Source organism: Urocitellus parryii, chromosome 4 (assembly GCF_045843805.1).
Source record: "Urocitellus parryii isolate mUroPar1 chromosome 4, mUroPar1.hap1, whole genome shotgun sequence".
In the NCBI taxonomy this organism is placed as follows: domain Eukaryota; kingdom Metazoa; phylum Chordata; class Mammalia; order Rodentia; family Sciuridae; genus Urocitellus; species Urocitellus parryii.
This window is the reverse complement of record NC_135534.1, coordinates 64,709,384-64,726,267: the sequence shown is the minus strand read 5'-3', so window position 1 is coordinate 64,726,267 and position 16,884 is coordinate 64,709,384. Positions and strand designations below refer to the sequence as shown.

Sequence of the window (16,884 nt, the reverse complement as noted above, 5' to 3'; positions counted from 1 at the left end):
TGAAGGAAGCCAATCACAAAGGAGCACATCCTGTACTTATGTGAAATGTCAAGGTCAGGAAAACTATAGTGACCAAAAGTAGGTTAATGGCTGCCTGGAGCTGGGGAAGAGGGAAGGGATGTGACTACTGAGGTGAACAAAAGTTTTTTTGAGGGATGATGGAAATGTTCTAAAATAGATTGTGGCTATGGTTGCACAACTCTGTGCTAAAAACCATTTGAAGAATGGTTTTTAGAAGAAGTTAATTGCATAGTATGTAAATTATATCCCAATAAATCTGTTATTTTTTTAAATTATGTGTTAATGTGAGGGGATTTTATACCTTTATTTATTTATTTATTTTTTTATGTGGTGCTGAGGATTGAACTCAGTGCCTCACACGTGCCAGGCAAGCGCTCTGCCACTCAGCTACAACCCCAGGCCTAAATCTGTTATTTAAAAAATTGGTACTCCTAATAGTACCTACCTCACAGCAGTATAAAAAGTAGAAATAATGTGTATAAAATATCTATAGCTGGCACCAAGATATGATGGCTTCATTGCTAATACTAAGAGGAGGCCCTGAGAGCCCTGCCAGTCTATCTGGGGGGAACTTGATGTTTAGACTCTCAAAGGTGACACTCCATATACACCTGTCACTGAGGTAGCTCTTTCACAACTTGAAGGAATGAAAGGGCCCCAAATCAAGGGAGCTGAACCAGACCTGGAACTCCCTGACCCCCTTCCCTGCCTGCCCCTCTCCAGCCCGCCTCTAGTCAAGTGATCAGACTGTCAACCAGCCTCTCTAGGATTAGGTTTCAGGTCAGCTGGTGTATAAGACCTGTGCCAAGCCAGAAGCAGCAGAACAACAGTGAATGGCCAGGAGGAGCCATCGGATTCCTCCTACCACCCCCTGGGATGGAGCCCTAGGGATCTACTGCCCTGGCTGGGCTTACAGGTAAGACAAATTCCCCTCTCCCACTTACCCCTATCCCCCCCCCCCCCCCGCTTCTGCCTGTTCTCCCTTCCATGGAGGTTTTCAGAGGCAGCTAGGAACCATAATAAACTGAGAGAAATTCAGTCCAGGCCCCACCTTGTCAAGAGGAGGGAACTGCAGCCCTGGGAAAGTCCTCAAACCCCACACCAGAACCGCACACTCGTGCCACTTACCCAGGACTCACCCTTACCCTGCTGGCTGCCTCTGGTGGAATTATGAAAATCCCCACAGATATGAAATGACTTTCTCAGAACTTTGGCTCCAAATCTCCAGGATTCCCCTGAGCATAAAGCCCTCTCTCCCCATGAGGGTCCTGGGGCCCTTTTCCTGAGTAATGATGATGGGGGCACCTCTGGCCTGAGGCCCAGGCCAAGTCACCTGTCAGAGGTTTATGGAGCCCATGGTCACTGCTCAAATGGCTTCCTCAGTGGGGATGCTGTGGAGGGTTTGTCAGGGACAGTGGGGCTGGAGAGGCAATATGGATGGACATCTTAGAAAGGGGTCCTCTGTCCCCTGCTTCAGAGCTACCAGGGGAAGATTTGTGTATATTGCAGATTCCTGGGTCTCACCTGAGACCTGAATCAGGACCTCTAGGCCTAGGACTTAGAATCTGCTCTGTAAACAAGTGGTTCAAGGGATCCTGAGCTCCCCCTGAAGTCTAGGACTCTGGGAGGAGCAAAAGGCACTGGTTGTGTGACAGGCCTAGGTGCCAATCTCAGCTCCATCAATTCAGCTAAAGCCTTCAAAGCAGGGCTACCTTATAATAGTACCTGTACATGTTATAAAGGGGTCAAATTAATGTCTACAAAACCCTCAGCACAGTGCCAGGTGCAGGAAGCACTCAGCAAAGTTTAATGGGCCCCACAGATAAGACTTCCCATCCTCAGGTTCCCCAAGAAAGCTTCAGGTACAAGGATTCTAATCTCGACTTCCTCTTCCAGACAGCAGCAAAAGTCTGCTGGCTTCCAGGGCTCTTCAAGGAACAGTTGAGGAGGGTGGAGAGCAGGTGGAAAGAGGTCAGGGACCCCTGGCCTCAGAGAAGCCTCTACCTTTCCCTGCCATTGTCACCCCCCCACACCCACTCACTTGTGGCTTTTGTTTTCTTCTCAGCAGTGGGGATTGAATTTAGAGGGACTCTATCACGGAAATACATCCCTAGCCCTCTATCTATCTATCTATCTATCTATATTTTTTTTGAGAGAGAGAGAGAGAGAATATCACTATGCTGCCCAGGCTGGCCCTGAGTTGGCCGTCCTCCTGCCTCAGGCTGCCAAGTCGCTGGGATTACGGGTATGCACCACTGTGCCACTGTGCACGTGTGGCTTTTGACCTGAGTCTGTGCCCATCCGTTCTGTTTCCTGTGGATGGCTCAGGACTGCCCTGGATGTTGCTCTTGACCAAGTTCAGATTTTAACTCGTCTTGCTAGCAACATTCCAACAACCTCCTCACTGGTGCCTGAGCCTCCCTTCCAGCCCATTCTTGACAGCTGCACCAGCATCCTCTAACACAGGTCTGACAGTGTCATTCCCTCCTTGAGAACCACCAGCCATTCCCTGCTGTCCACTACATTAATCCAGGCTTTTGAAGCCCTCTTCTATCCATCCTCAGGGGCATCTCTGATCTCATTTGCCCTTTCCTCACTTCAGCACGTGGGCTCAAACTCCTGGCTTCTCTGAGTGCCTTCAGAAGCACTTAACGGTATGGAGAAGTAGACAAGTAGATCCTGCACCTGTTGGTGGGGCACCCCTTCTCAAGAAAGTGTGGGGTGCCAGGCATGCTGGCACCTGAAATCCAGCAACTAGGAGGCTGAGGCAAAAGAATTGGAAGTTCAAAGCCAACTTGAACAACATAGATCCTGCCTCAAAAAAATACAAAGGTCTGGAGCTGAAGCTCCCCTGGGTTCAGTACCCACTACCAAAATAAACAAATAAATAAAAGTGTGGAATCAGGGGTCAGAGACGGCTGGGGACAAAATGGATGCAGAAAGGAAGACATGCCTGATGGCCAGGGGAGAGTAGGCTCCCCAGAGAGATAGGCCCAGCCTCAGCAGGAGACAAAACCCATGAAGTGCCCTCTGCAGGTCCTGACCCAGCATAGACCCTCCACATCAAATGGCCTTGGGCAGAGGATGTCCTGAACTTACACACCCCTGATGGGAATCCCACATCTGCTCACTGTGTGGCCCCAGGCAGGCAGGTCAGTTTGAAACATGAAAGTAGAACAAAAACCATGTGTAGTGTTCTTTTATTAGCATCTGAATGGTTCCCAAATGTTTTATAGAAGGGATACTTAGCCAGCAGGAGACAATAGAGAACACAGCCCCCAAGGGCCTCAGATTCACAATGCCAAGGCCCCTATAGCCCAGCTCACTTCAGAGGAGAAGAGGGCAGGGGAAATGCCAGGGCTCATGGGGAAAGAGGCCACCAGGATGCCATGGAGAGAACCAGCTGCTCCCACAGTACATTCCAGTCCCAGCCTCCCTGCTGGGAAGGAGCCCAGGGGCCTGGCTGGCTTTCTGTAGGGCACAGGGCAGTGGGGAAGGCACAGGCAGAGGGTATTTCTTCCAGCATGCCTACAATATTGTCTCCTCAGCCAAGTTCACCCTGAGCGTCCCTGTGTCACCCCACAAAGCCCTTCCTGGGCTCTTCTTGGGTGGCAAATCAGGCATCAGGAAGACAGACTTAGGGGTGAGCCCAGGAGAGGCTAAGGCCTGACTGTCCCACCACACAGATCTCAGCTACGCTGGCCCATTCTCTTCTCTGCCAACTGGGGCAATGGGGTGCTCAATGACCTTCCTCACCAGGCTCCACATCTGACACTGCCATTCTCACAGGTTATTTTGCACATCATTCAGTAACTGCAGATGGCTTTAAATGCCTTAAGAAAAGACAAGAAGCACTCTACCACATGCACAGGTGCATAATTCCCCTCATAGTTTAGCACCCCTCAAAATGCACACAATCAGGGCTGGGGGTTGTGGCTTAGTGTCAGAGTGCTCACCTAGCATGCATGAGGCACTAGGTTTGATCCTCAGCACCACATAGATGTAAAATAAAGATATTGTGCTCCCCTAAAACTAAAAAATAAATATTTAAAAAATGCATACGATCATTGTAAATTGGACTCATCAGTGAGATTTATATCCCAATTTTAAAAGTTTAAAAAATAAAAATGTAATGAAAATCCATACTGGGAAGAATCAAATAAAAGCATCCTTTCTTCAGGGAAAGACTTCTTAAAGCCACACTATTGCAGGCTTCTAGATGGGGATCCAGTAGCTAGTGAGTCCCAGCCTCAGCCCATACCCCCCATCTTATCCCACCTCCTTTACTCTCTTTAAGTAATTCTACACATGTTCACCTTCCTTATGAGAATGGGAACTCCTTGAGGGCAAGGGCGAAACCCAATTTATTCCATGTCTTTTTTTTTTTTTTTTTTTTTTTTTGCTATTAACTAGCATGGTGACCAAGAAATATCTGATCTGGGTTCTGGGTCAGGGTATAGCTCAGTGGTAGAGCTCTTGCCTAGAATGTACAAAACCCTGCATTTGATCCCCAGCACAGAAAAATGTTTTTTTCATGAAATTGTCATTTATATATTAGTATGAATTAGCAGATCAGTTCCTTCCAAAGAACAGGCTTTTCCAGGGGCTGGGTATGTAGCTCAGTGGTAGAGCACTTGCCTGGCATGTGTGAGGCACTGGGTTCGAGCCTCTGCATCACATAAAAATAAATAAATAAAGTAAGAGTATTGTATCTATATAAAACATATATTTCCAAAGAGAGGTGGTAGCAAGCAAGCATTAATTCATGGAGTCTGAATGGAATGTGTGGCTTGAGGAGGCAACAGAGAGAAGAAGGTAGTAGATGGCAGTCTTGAAAGAAGGCTTAAGAGTCACTAGCTTAACTCCTATTTGGAGTAGGGGAAGGGGTACCAAGTATTGAACTCAGGAACACTCCATCACCAAGCCACATTCCCGCTCTATTTTGTATTTTATTTAGAGACAGAGTCTCAATGAGTTGCTATGGGCTTCATTAAATTGCTGAGCCTGGCTTTGAATTTTCAATCCTCCTACCTCAGCCTCTGGAGCCACTGGGATTAAAGGCTTATACCCCATCTTTGGGCACCCAATTCACTACAGATGGCTGGGGTAATCCATATTCCCATTTGCCCAAGAGTGGTTAAATGTGTACCTAAGATCATGTCACTCATTAGTAAGTCTTGAAGACAGGTTCAGACCCCAAATTTTCTGGTCACAGGCCCAGAATTCTATTGCCCTGTAGGGAAGGTGTGCACACTCTGCCCACTTCACAATTCTGTGGGACTGGCTCTGGCTCCAGGCGTGGGGTCACTAAAGGTTCAGGACCTCAGCACACCAGCAGTGTATGTGAGTCAGGGTGCTCGTGGGCATGACCTGCCAAGAGATGGCATCCTCACCAAAGACCTGATTGTACAAATATTCAGATTACAAGAACACAGGACTGCCTATGATGGTGTGCCAGTTTCTCAGTGTCACCAAGACTAGACATAGACCTTCACATGCAAAAGTGCCCTTGTTAACCACTGGTAAGAGGGTGCAGGCACAAGTGCACACCAGTGTCAGCATATATGTACGTGAACTAGAGGTGTACATGGGCTCTAGCAGGACAAGAGGAGACAGCACATTCACTTGGTCCAAGACTGATCCTCCCCTGTCTGAGATGCTCCTCAGTGGAGTTAGGAAAAAGGGGGCATGTGCCAAGCCAGACAGAACAGCTGGGACCGCCACAAACATTCAGAAGGCGCTGCATTAGCCCACCTCCCTCAGAGCTGACTGCAGGATGCAGCAGCTAATCAGTCATGGCCCACTCTTCTCCCAGCTCCACCAAGAGCATCAGTCCAGGAATCCATCAGTGTTAGGAAGGAATGTCTCATGTCTCTAGTCACAGAAAAGGAACCACAAATGAAAAGAGTTTTATTTACTTTATGTATGAGTATATTAAGGCATCCTTGTGTAAAAGATATCTTCATCCAAAATGAATGACAGTTTCATTGAGTCATGAGGAGTATAAGCTCCAGTTGTTAGGGAGAGAAAGATCTCAAGTGGTGAGACACCTCAGGGAGCAGGATCACCAAACAGCCTGTCATAGGGAGAACAGGGTGTGTGTGGAGTCAGAGCCAGGCCTGGTCCCTGCCAGAGCCTGTTTCTTCATCCATACAATGAAGATATCACCACTAGCCTGCTCTCTGGTGCTGAGGGGACAGGGTGAGGATTGCAATATATGAAGGATGGGAAAGTGACCTGTTTTTATAGGCTAAACTCAGACAACTTAAGTGTGGCAATGCCCAGGCTTCTTACTTTCTAAAGCTCCTTCCGGCTGCAGGGTACCTGGAGATGGGGCAGGGTAGGCAACCCCGGCTCCATCCACCTCCCCTGGCCTCCTCCTGCAGCCTTCTCCCTGCACTAAAGCCCAGAGCTACCAATTGACCTCTCTCTTTGGACATCACTGGGCTCTGGAGGGACAGGGCCAATCTTACTGAGAGGATGGTTGGACTGAAGCCTTCAGAAGTGCCTCCCACCACCGCTGTGAAGTGCCTGGGGGCGGGCGCTGCGGCCTGTTTTGCAGATCTCCTCACCTTTCCACTGGATACAGCCAAGGTCCGCCTGCAGGTAGGTACCCTTTGGCCAAGGGTAATTGTTCACATCAAAGGAAGGGTTAGTCACCCTCCACAGCACCTTGGCAATCTGTCAACACATACTTCCTCGCTCAGGGCAGGGGAGGAGTGGGGACTACACTCATTACCCAGGACAAAAAAAAAATATCTAAATGCCTTGGCATGATGTGGCAGGTTCCTTCCCTGATTTGTAAACCAAAATGTGTGAGGTAAAGTTAAGGCATTAACTGTGACCTTGGGCAAGCCACTAACCATTTATAAAAAAAGGAAAACAGTCCAGGTGGATGCCTATAATCCTAGCCACTCAGGAAGCTGAGGCAGGAGTATCCTAAGTTAAAAGCCAGCATCAGCAACTTTGCAAGGCCCTGTTTCAAAGTTAAAAATTTTAAAAGGGTGAAGATGAAGCTCAGTGGTAAAGCACCCCTGGGTAAACCAGTACCAAAAATAATAATAATAATATTAATTAGTTAATTAATTAGTTTATTAAAATGTGAAAAATATCTGCCCCTCTAATTTGTTCTGAGGCTCAAACGCCACACCCCTCCTTTGTGAACCGTAAAATGCTGCACAAACCTCAGTTCTTTTCACTGTGAGGTGATGGTCATGCTTGTCCTCAAGGTCCAGTCAGGCAGGTCCTGCCCAGGCGGGGCCTCTGTGCACACAGCACTTTCTGGGAACCCACCCAACAACTCAGGTCCTCATGGTTGTCCCTCAGATCCAGGGAGAGAACCCGGCGGCACAGAGCGTGCAGTACCGCGGCGTGCTGGGCACCATCTTGACCATGGTGCGCACCGAGGGCCCCCGAAGCCCCTACAACGGGCTGGTGGCCGGCCTGCACCGCCAGATGAGCTTCGCCTCCATCCGCATCGGCCTCTATGACTCTGTCAAGCAGTTCTACACCCCCAAAGGAGCGGACAGTGAGTGTCCGCTACCCCGTGGACGCCAAGGGTCATGCCAGGCGCAGCTCGCACGTGGGTCAGCACACCCTGCCAGGCCAGAGCAGAGGCAGAGCCCGGCCTAGGGAAACTGGTACCAGATGCGGGAAAGGAGGCTCTGACGTGACAGGGACACAAGGACTCCAGTCCTTCCATGGAGGAAGAGGGCCAGCAGCACAGGGCGACCCCGGGATTGCGGGCTGGGGAGAGGGACCTTCAGCGTGCAGCTCTGGCCCACTCCCTCTGCTCTCCCCAGATTCCAACATCGCCGTCAGGATTTTGGCGGGCTGCACCACGGGGGCCATGGCAGTGACTTGTGCCCAGCCCACCGATGTGGTGAAGGTCCGATTTCAGGCCAGCGTGCGCCTGGGGCCCGAGAGCCACAGGAAATACAGCGGAACTATGGATGCCTACAGAACCATCGCCAGGGAGGAAGGGTTCAGGGGCCTGTGGAAAGGTAGGCTCCCGGGGACAGGGGACTCAGCATGGCATATTCCACTAACTCCATATGAACGTCCCCAACAAAGAAACCTCCCACACTTGCCTCAGATTCTGTTCAATTTACCAATCCTTCACCTTCTGTCAGGGAGCTAGAAATGAATGGGACATGTCCTCACTCTGGTGCTCTCAGACAGCAGAAGAGATAAGACAGGTCAAGCAGTCTACACCTCAAATAAGATGTGCCAGGTGCCCTGCCAGAGGTGGGAGAGACCAGGCTGGCCCCAGAGAGAAACTGGCACCTAAGAGGGCTTCAAAGACTGAGCAGGCTCCAAGCGTGTGGAGATGGAAGGGCAGGGCCTCCTGCAGGACACAGAGCAAAACCAGGCAATGGAGGAGCCCTATTGAGAGGAGTGGGGTGCAGTGAGACCCAGAGAGGAGGGGACTTCCTTGGGAACAAAGACTTGAGTGTTCCTATATATCTACACCGGTGCCACCTGGACAAATGCTAGACTCTCTCCCACATCTGGGCCAGATGTGTGAATCCTTACAGAAGAAACAGTTGTCCTGTGTAGTTTAAGGGTAGGGTGCCTGGGTCACAGTACTGGCTTGCACTCCATTTCTGGGTGCCCCTCCATCCCCAAGCCTGACCGCCCCCCCCACCCTAGTGAAACTACTCTTCTAGAGTCCTATCAATGCTACATTCTGTCACTGTCCCAAGAACCCAGATTTGCTCTTCCAAATATGACTTCTTTTTCTGGCTACACCTGGTGTCAGGGGGTGCATTTTAATTTTGACAACTATTGGAGATTATCCTCCAAAACATAGCCAAATGAACACAAGTGGGCCCCTCTGTTTTCTTTCTCTAAGGAAGATCTGAGAGCTGCTAACTCTAGAAAGAAGAATGGGATCTGCTTGGATTGGTGTATGTTGTGGGGAGGTCCTCCTAGCTGAGATCATGGCAGTGGGACACCACTATGGTCCCACAGCCAGGACATCCAATTCACCATTCCCCATTCAACAGCTCCTGCTACCTTCTTCACAGGAACTTGGCCCAACATCACAAGGAATGCCATCGTCAACTGTGCTGAGATGGTGACTTATGACATCATCAAGGAGAAACTTCTGGACTCTCGCCTGCTCACTGGTGAGGCCCTGGAGTTGGCATCACCCACAGGCAACTGAGCTTTAAAAGGAGCAGAGAGAAGAGCAATGCCCAGTTCAGGACTTTGACAAGTAGGAAAGAGGCCTGGGCCGCAGGCCAGAGCCCTGGGCTCCAGGCACCATCTCTTACTGTGTGTCTGAAAAAAGGTTTCTTACCTTGACTTCCATTTCCTCCAATAGAGTATTGGGCTAGGTGACCTTATTAACCAGGGACACCCATTTCTGATTTGCTAGGACTTAATGAGAGATCCGACCTGGTACTATGAAAGAGAGAGACAATACTTTCCTGTGCTCAAAGAGTCAAAGTTGAATCACAGATGATGAATGCACGTGGTGCACTCACTCCTTGATATTTGCTCTTCCTCCCCTTCTACAGACAACTTCCCCTGCCACTTTGTCTCTGCCTTTGGAGCTGGCTTCTGTGCCACAGTGGTGGCCTCCCCAGTGGATGTGGTGAAGACGCGGTATATGAACTCACCCCCAGGCCAGTACCGCAGCCCGCTGGACTGTATGCTAAAGTTGGTGGTCCACGAGGGACCCACAGCCTTCTACAAGGGGTAAGCCTCCCCCCTGCCTCCAGCACCCCCTCCCAGAGAAGTTAGTCTTCCTTGTTGTCTAACGTTCCTGCCAGTCTATCAGGAGATGCAGTGAACAGAACAGACATCAATGCCACAAAGGAGAAGTGTCAAGAGTTATGGGAGTTAAGGGCTAGAGCTGTAGCTCAGTGGTGGAGCACTTGCCCAGCACATCTGAGGCACTGGGTTCGATCCTAAACCCCACATAATAAATAAATAAATAAATAAAGGCGTTGTGTCCACATACAACTTAAAATTTTTTTTTTAATTATGGGAGTTTAAAAAAAAAAAGTGAACCAAACCTGATTTGGAGAGTTAGGGAAGCCTTTTTGAGAAAAAGGAGTATAAAGATAGGTTAAAATACTAGAGGAAGAGGTGGTTTGTAATTCCCAAACCTTTCGGCAGCTTGTCACCCTGACTGCTCATCCCCACACTTGTGTCAGCAGAGGCACCATATTCACTGTGCCAACACTCACGTTTCTGTGCCTTTGCATTTTCTGTTCCCTCGGTGAGGAATGCCTTTCCCTCACCATCTGAATGCTCTTACTCCTAGTCATCCTTTTAGACTAAATCAAATGTCCCCACCCCCCTAACATTCTCATGTATAAGTTTTCCTTTCTCCCTGAAAACTTTGGCATTAACATTTGATTCCATCTTCATCACCTCCTGTCTTGTAATGGAGCGTTTGCAAGGTTAAATTACTCCTTACACTGGAGTGCAAGGTCCTTAGAGCTAAGGACCGGTGGCCTATCTGTCTTTCATCTCCCAGAGTTCCTGGCACAAAGCAAATGCTCAATAATGTGATTTTAACCATCATCCTGATAGCTAAGCCCCCTACATTGTCTCAACAACCCCCTAACTGTGTAGCAGACCCACACTAACCGAGGAAGAGAGTATGTCTCAGAAAAGTAACTTGTCGGAGAGCAAAAGTTAAAATGGTAGAGCCCTGGCTCAAACCCAGTCTGCCCAACACCACACCCAGCATGCTGTTGTGTCTCCCAGTGGTAGCTCTTAGCTAGGCCCTCTCACCTCCACCACTGAAGCCATCAGCAGATAGTTAGTTTAGACCCAAACAGCAAACAGAAGCCACTGGAGGGTGTCAGTTGTGGGAGAGTGTTCTGCTAAGTGCCCCTTTTGGAAAACCTTAAGTGATAGCCACTTGTCTCAGTTTATTCTTCCACTTGCCAAAAATTTATTGAACATCTTGTGTGTACCAGGCCCTGTGCTATGCGTCCCTCAAAGAGCAGCAAACAAGTAGGTGACATTAATCAATGCTTACAACAACCCTATAGGGTAAATACTGTGATTTTCCTCATTTCCTTCTCAGAACTGGAGATTGAACCCCAGGGATGCTTTACTACTTAGCTACAGCCCCCTCTCCAGTCCTTTTTAACTTTTTTTTTTTTTTTTTTTTTGAGACAAGGTCTTGCTAAATTGCCAAGACTGGCCTTGAACTTGTAATCCTCCTATCATAGCCTTCCAAGTAACTGGGATTATTTTTCTTATTTTAAAGATAAACAGGCTCAGAAAAATTAAGTCATCTTGTCCAAGTTTGTAGAGCTAGAAAATGGTGGAGCCTGACTCAAGTTCACATATATTGCCACAATGCTATAGTCCCCATGAGGATCTAGGACCCTCATGTGGTTAAGGTACCCAGGCTGAGAGTGACAAGCAACCAGCCAGAAAGCAAGAGAGTAGGGGACAGTCCAAACAGAGCGAGCAACATGGACAAAGGCAGGGGAGTGAGGAGGCCCAGCATCGTCAGGAGACTCTAACTGGCTGAGTCTGGGAGCAGCAAAAAGGCCTGGGGTAGGAGTGGACACTATGGGAGAGAGGCTGAGAAGAGGGCAGGGGCCAGCTGTCAGCTGCCCCCTGAGCCCATGGGGCACAGTTGAGGTGGGGATGGTCTCCCCTCTGCCACCACAACACAGGCAGGCTCTCTGGAGCTGGGCTCAGTTTGGTGCCCTGCAGGCCTCACCTGCACTGCCCCAGCTTCCCACTGTCCTGGTGGGGCCCTCCTCAGGCCCAGGAACCCCCAGCAGCAGGGTGGAGTCAGGTCACATGGCTCATTTGAACCTTATATCTGGTATTTACTAGCTGTGTGGCTTTGGTTGAGGCCTCCCCTGGGCCGCAGTTTCTAAAACAGAAACCTGATGACAAACATAGTAACCATACCGAATTGTTGTGAGAATCGAGTGCCTGACATGGTAACCTGGCTCAAAATGTTAGTTTTCTTTCCTCTCCTGACTCTAGCTATTGCCTGAAGCCTCTCGGCAGAGAAGAAAAAATGGAATGGATCTCAGAGAATGCTTGAGACAATCAAGGTCCTTTGGCACAACTCGGTGCCAGTGAGGGCACAGGAGAGCTCAGAGTCCCCTCCTCCTAATGCTGTCGTTCTTTTTTTCATCAGATTCACCCCCTCCTTCTTGCGTTTGGGATCCTGGAACGTGATGATGTTTGTAACCTATGAGCAGCTGAAACGGGCCTTGATGAAAGTCCAGATGTTGAGGGAATCTCCATTTTGAGCAAGACAAGAAGGCTACTTGGTACTTACCTTGCATGAGGCCAGTTAAGGATGGAATAAAGCAGTGGACTCAGTCCCACAGGGATCCAGGCCCACAGGGATCCAGGCCCACACATGTTTACAGAACTGCGTACTTGTTGCTGATTCAAGAAACAGAACTGAAAGAAGAGGAAGGATTTTGGTCTTCAGTGCTTCGTCTAAAATCACCCTTGTTTTGCACTGACTTTAATGGAAAATAAATTATATTAATTTTGAAACCCATTAGGTTGGATGCCTAATATTTAGGCAAGAGTAAACAGATCTTCTGGATAAAAGGGAAGTTTGCACACTTGCATACCCAGATAAATTGGATTAGATGATGATTTATAACAGGAAAGACCACCAGAGTGGGAAGGAGTACACATGAAAGTCAGCTGAAGAGCCTCAAGGGACACCGATGCAACCCAAAGCTGAGACTGCAGCCTCCACAGTCACCCAGGGGTCACCTGCCTACTGATCCTCATGAGTCCACCAAGGAGAATCTACTGGGATTCCAAGAAATGTGAGAATCAGAAGGGAAAACTCAAACCTGTGCAGAAGGAGCCCCGCAGGGCCAACCTGAGGCTGAGGCCTGGAAATCTGCCCTCCCAGAGAACACAGGAGAATCAAGGGGGCACCTCAGTCCACTTCTGTAAAATAGGTAATAATCTCTTCCCGGCCTACCTCACCGGGTGTTAGGAAGAACAGTGAGAAAGAAGCTGGGCACAAATCCACTTTATAAAAGCAAAAGCTCCTACAGGCCTAAGTATGAGGACAATGCCTTGAGAAAGATTTTTTTGGAAAAGAGAGTAATTGCCAAGAAGTTTTTGAAAAACACAGTTGTCCAGTGGCAAGACCAGAAGAACCTGGGCTGCAAGTGACAGTGGATGACGGGAGCCACGGGAGCCCCACTCCCCTGCACCCCTGCTCCCTGGCCCCACTGTGAGTTACCTTGAAGGGCGCGCGGCTTGGGGAGAAGAGAGCCTGGCCTAGAGCCTGAAGCAGCTGGATTCAGAGTCTTTGGGAAATTAGTGTGATTCAGTGAAGGAATTCTGACCTTCAGTGTAGGAATAAGAACAGCCGCTTTTCTGCCTTCTCTTTCTTGGATAGAATTTTCTCCCTTCAGGGTTTTTATTTGTCAGGGTGGAGCCAGATCTAACTCTGTCACTGTCCCTTTGACTGCAGGCAAGTTGATCTACCTTCTAGGGGTTTGGCTCCTCCATCTGCAAAAGGCGAAGTCGAGCTGCCTGACCTATTTTCAAGCTTAAGACTGAACATCTTTCAAACTGATAATGGGGACCCACAGAGCCAGTGGCCATTCTTGTTTCTCAGGAGCATGATGTGGCTCTAGGACAGTCAGAAGAGGGTCTGGATCTTACCACACCCACCTTATTAACAATTACCCTCAGGGAATCCTTGCCCCTCAGAGTCCTCCTAGAGAAGCTGATGACAGTCCCTAGCTCACTAGCATGTGGTGGGGGTTGATCTAGAACACCCTGCAATACAGGAGGTCTCCTGTGTCATTTCTTCCTCTCCTGACCTGACTCATCCACATCAGGAAAAAGTGAATCTCCATCCTGCCTCAGTACTTCCTGACATTAAATTGTAACTTGAGATCATCTACATATACAAACTGAATAGCTCAAACAAAAGGGAAAGAAAGAAATTATTTTGATTTAATGTCTGATTTAACCTTTAAATAAAACTTCCACTTACAAGTTTCTTTCTTTTGACTTGAATGATGTGTGCAAATCATTCTTAAATTCCTAATCTCTATTTGTAACTTTCTAGGGGCCAGGAACATGTCTTCCATGAATTTCTATAGGGCAATATTTGGTGGGGTAGGTACCTGGGATTGAGTTCAGGGGCACTCAACCACTGAGCCACATCTCCAGCCCTATTTTGTATTTTATTTAGAGACAGGGTCTCACTGAGTTACTTAGCACCTCACTTTTGCTGAGGCTGGCTTTGAACTCGGAATCTTCCTGCCTCAGCCTCTGGAACCACTGGGATTACAGGCGTGCACCACTGTGCCTGGCTCTATATAGCAATATTAATACATCATTTATTCAGGTGATATTATAGTGAAAGGGGAGGGAGGAAGATAAATTCTAAGAGATTTTTTTTTTTTTTTGGTACTGGGAATTGAGCCCAGGAGAGCTTTACCACCAAGCTACATCCCCTGCCCTTTTCATTTTGAGAGTCTGTCTCACTAAATTGCTTAGGGCTTTGCTAATTTGTTGAGGTTGGCCTGGAACTTGCCATCTTCCTACCTCAGCCTCCTGAATCACCGGGATTACAGTCATGAGATATGTGATTGGGATCAGGAATCTAATGACCTCCAAGTCCTGTCTTTTGAAGAAAAAAAAAACAAGATTGATAAAGGTTTGAGGCTTCATGAACAAAGTATTAGATTTCTGTTCCTACCTCTTAAAGGTGGAAGTTGAACCAGATAACCCAAAGCTCTTTAATTCTGTGATTATAAGAACTAAATTTCTTCCATGCTACAGCATATGTGCCCATTCTAGTCCTGATCTCAGTTCCAGGAAACCAGGAATGTGAACTCATGAGAAGATCAGATTACCAGCTGAGGCTTACCCAGAAGGCTGACTCCTGGTCTCTGTGCACCTGTTCCCCCAACAGTCCCCCAAATCACAGATGCCACTTTCAACAAAGTCGTTCAAAAAAAGTCTGCTTTTCCTCAAATTCTTCTAGTATATCATGCAAAAATTAGATAGTTTGAGCCCAGACTCAGTTACAACAGAAATCATGTAAATAATGGTGTTATTTTTATTTATCTTCAATTTAATTTAATTATTTGTACTAGGAATTGAACCCAGGGGCACTCTACCACTGAGCTACATCCCCAGCCCTTTTTATTTTGAGACAGGGTTTTGCTAAGTTGCTTAGGGCCTCAATAAGTTGCTAAAACTGGCTTTGAATTTGCCATCCTCTTGCCTCAGCCTACTGAGTCACTGGGATTACAGGCATGTGTCACCACACGTGATATTAAAGAATATTTTATTAAAGCCAGGCACAGTGACACACACCTGTAGAACCAGCTACTTAGAAGGTTGAGGCAGAAGGATCACCACCTCAAAAATAATTTTACAAAGGCTGGGATGTAGCTTAGTGGTAGAGCATCCCTGGGTTCAATACCTATTACTGCAAAACAAACAAAACAAAATATTTTATTAAAGAGAAATTAATATTAAGTAAGGAAATTCAGTTGTATTTCTGTAGACCACTTAATTTGTGTCAGGGCACTTGGAAAACGGCAGAGTGCTATACAAATGCATTGTGTATACATCCTAAGTGGCCCTTTACATTAGGTGCAAAGGTGAATAAGACCTGTCCTGTCTTCCAGGAGCTCATCAGGGTGGAGGATGCTGAGCAGAAAGACAAACCACAAACCACCAATTACCACAGAATGGTAAAAGCTACAAATGAAGGTACATATGAAGCACGCAGGAGAGGGTGCTCAGATGAGGGACACGGACCCTGGTTTAAGAGGCCAGAAGCTTCTTGGGGGAAGACCTGAAGGACAAATAGAAGTTACCCAGGCAAAGGAAGGTGGATGAGAGTCACTCTAGGCAGAGAAGGGCTCGTGCAGAAGCCCAGAAACAAGACAAGAACAGGGCAGCCTTGAGGTTGCCAGCTGTTGGTGTGGCTGGGTTGCAGACTTGCAGGGGAGTAGTGAGAAAGATGGAGATGAGGAAAGTAGAGGCCACATGTTATGGACTGAATTTGTTTCCCCAAATTCATATATCAAATCCCTACCCACTCAGGTGATGGTGTTTGGAGGTGGAGCCTTTGGGAGGTAATTCGGTTTCGATGAGGTCATGAAGGTGGGATTCCCCAACACAGGGTTAGTGTCCTTATAAGAAGAGGAAGAGAAAACCAGAGATCACTCTTTCTCCTCACTGTGTGAGGACACAGGAAGAAGGCAAGCCAAGAAGAGACCCACCCACACACACCAGAAACCCAACTGCGGAACCTTGACCTAAGACTTCTCAGTCTCCAGAGCTGTTGTTTAAGACAACCACTGTATGGTAGTTTGTAATGGTAGCTTTGTGATCTAATATGCCAACACTAGGGAAATTGTAGTGTCTGGGAAATTGGAGTGTTTAAGTAGGGAATAATGAGCTGCAGAACAGAGAAGGAATTAGAGGAGTGCACTCTGGTCCTAGTTGGATAAGACTGTTGTTGAAATCAAGGCAAGAGTCTTTGAAGTGGCAGTTGAGTGGATAGAATAGTCATAAATCAATGGTACTTGGTAAGATTCTATCTGGAAGGAGTAGTGAGAGAGAAGTGCTGCTTACACATGTAAAATAACATACAAATATTCAGTTAACTTTTTAAATTATGGTAAAATACACATAATAAAATCTACAATCTTGCTGGGCATGGTGCTACACATTTGTAAACCCAGAAACTTGGGAGACTGAGGCAGGAAGATCACAAGTTTGAGACCAGCCTTAGCAACTTGGCAAGATTCTGTCTCAAAATAAAAAATTAAAAAAGGCTGGAGAGCTGGGGTTTTGGCTCAGTGATAGAGCACTTGCCTATCACCTGTGAGGCACTGGATTCAATCCTCA

The 16,884-nt window shown here is 47.7% G+C and overlaps 1 protein-coding gene across 2 annotated transcripts; it reads left to right on the top strand.

The window, feature by feature from the left end:
• Positions 1 to 838: 838 nt before the first annotated feature.
• On the top strand, positions 839 to 14,025 carry Ucp3 (uncoupling protein 3). Of its 2 annotated transcripts, none has more exons than XM_026379521.2 (7): positions 839 to 937; positions 6,408 to 6,627; positions 7,348 to 7,549; positions 7,824 to 8,024; positions 9,051 to 9,152; positions 9,546 to 9,726; positions 12,155 to 14,025. In XM_026379521.2, exons 2-7 carry the CDS (start codon positions 6,502 to 6,504, stop codon positions 12,267 to 12,269), a joined length of 927 nt encoding a protein of 308 aa, XP_026235306.1. In that variant the 5' UTR covers positions 839 to 937; positions 6,408 to 6,501; the 3' UTR covers positions 12,270 to 14,025. The 2 variants fall into 2 exon arrangements, with proteins under 2 accessions (XP_026235306.1, XP_026235305.1); XM_026379520.2 differs by having other exon boundaries at positions 841 to 937; positions 6,341 to 6,627.
• The last annotated feature ends 2,859 nt before the right edge of the window (positions 14,026 to 16,884 follow it).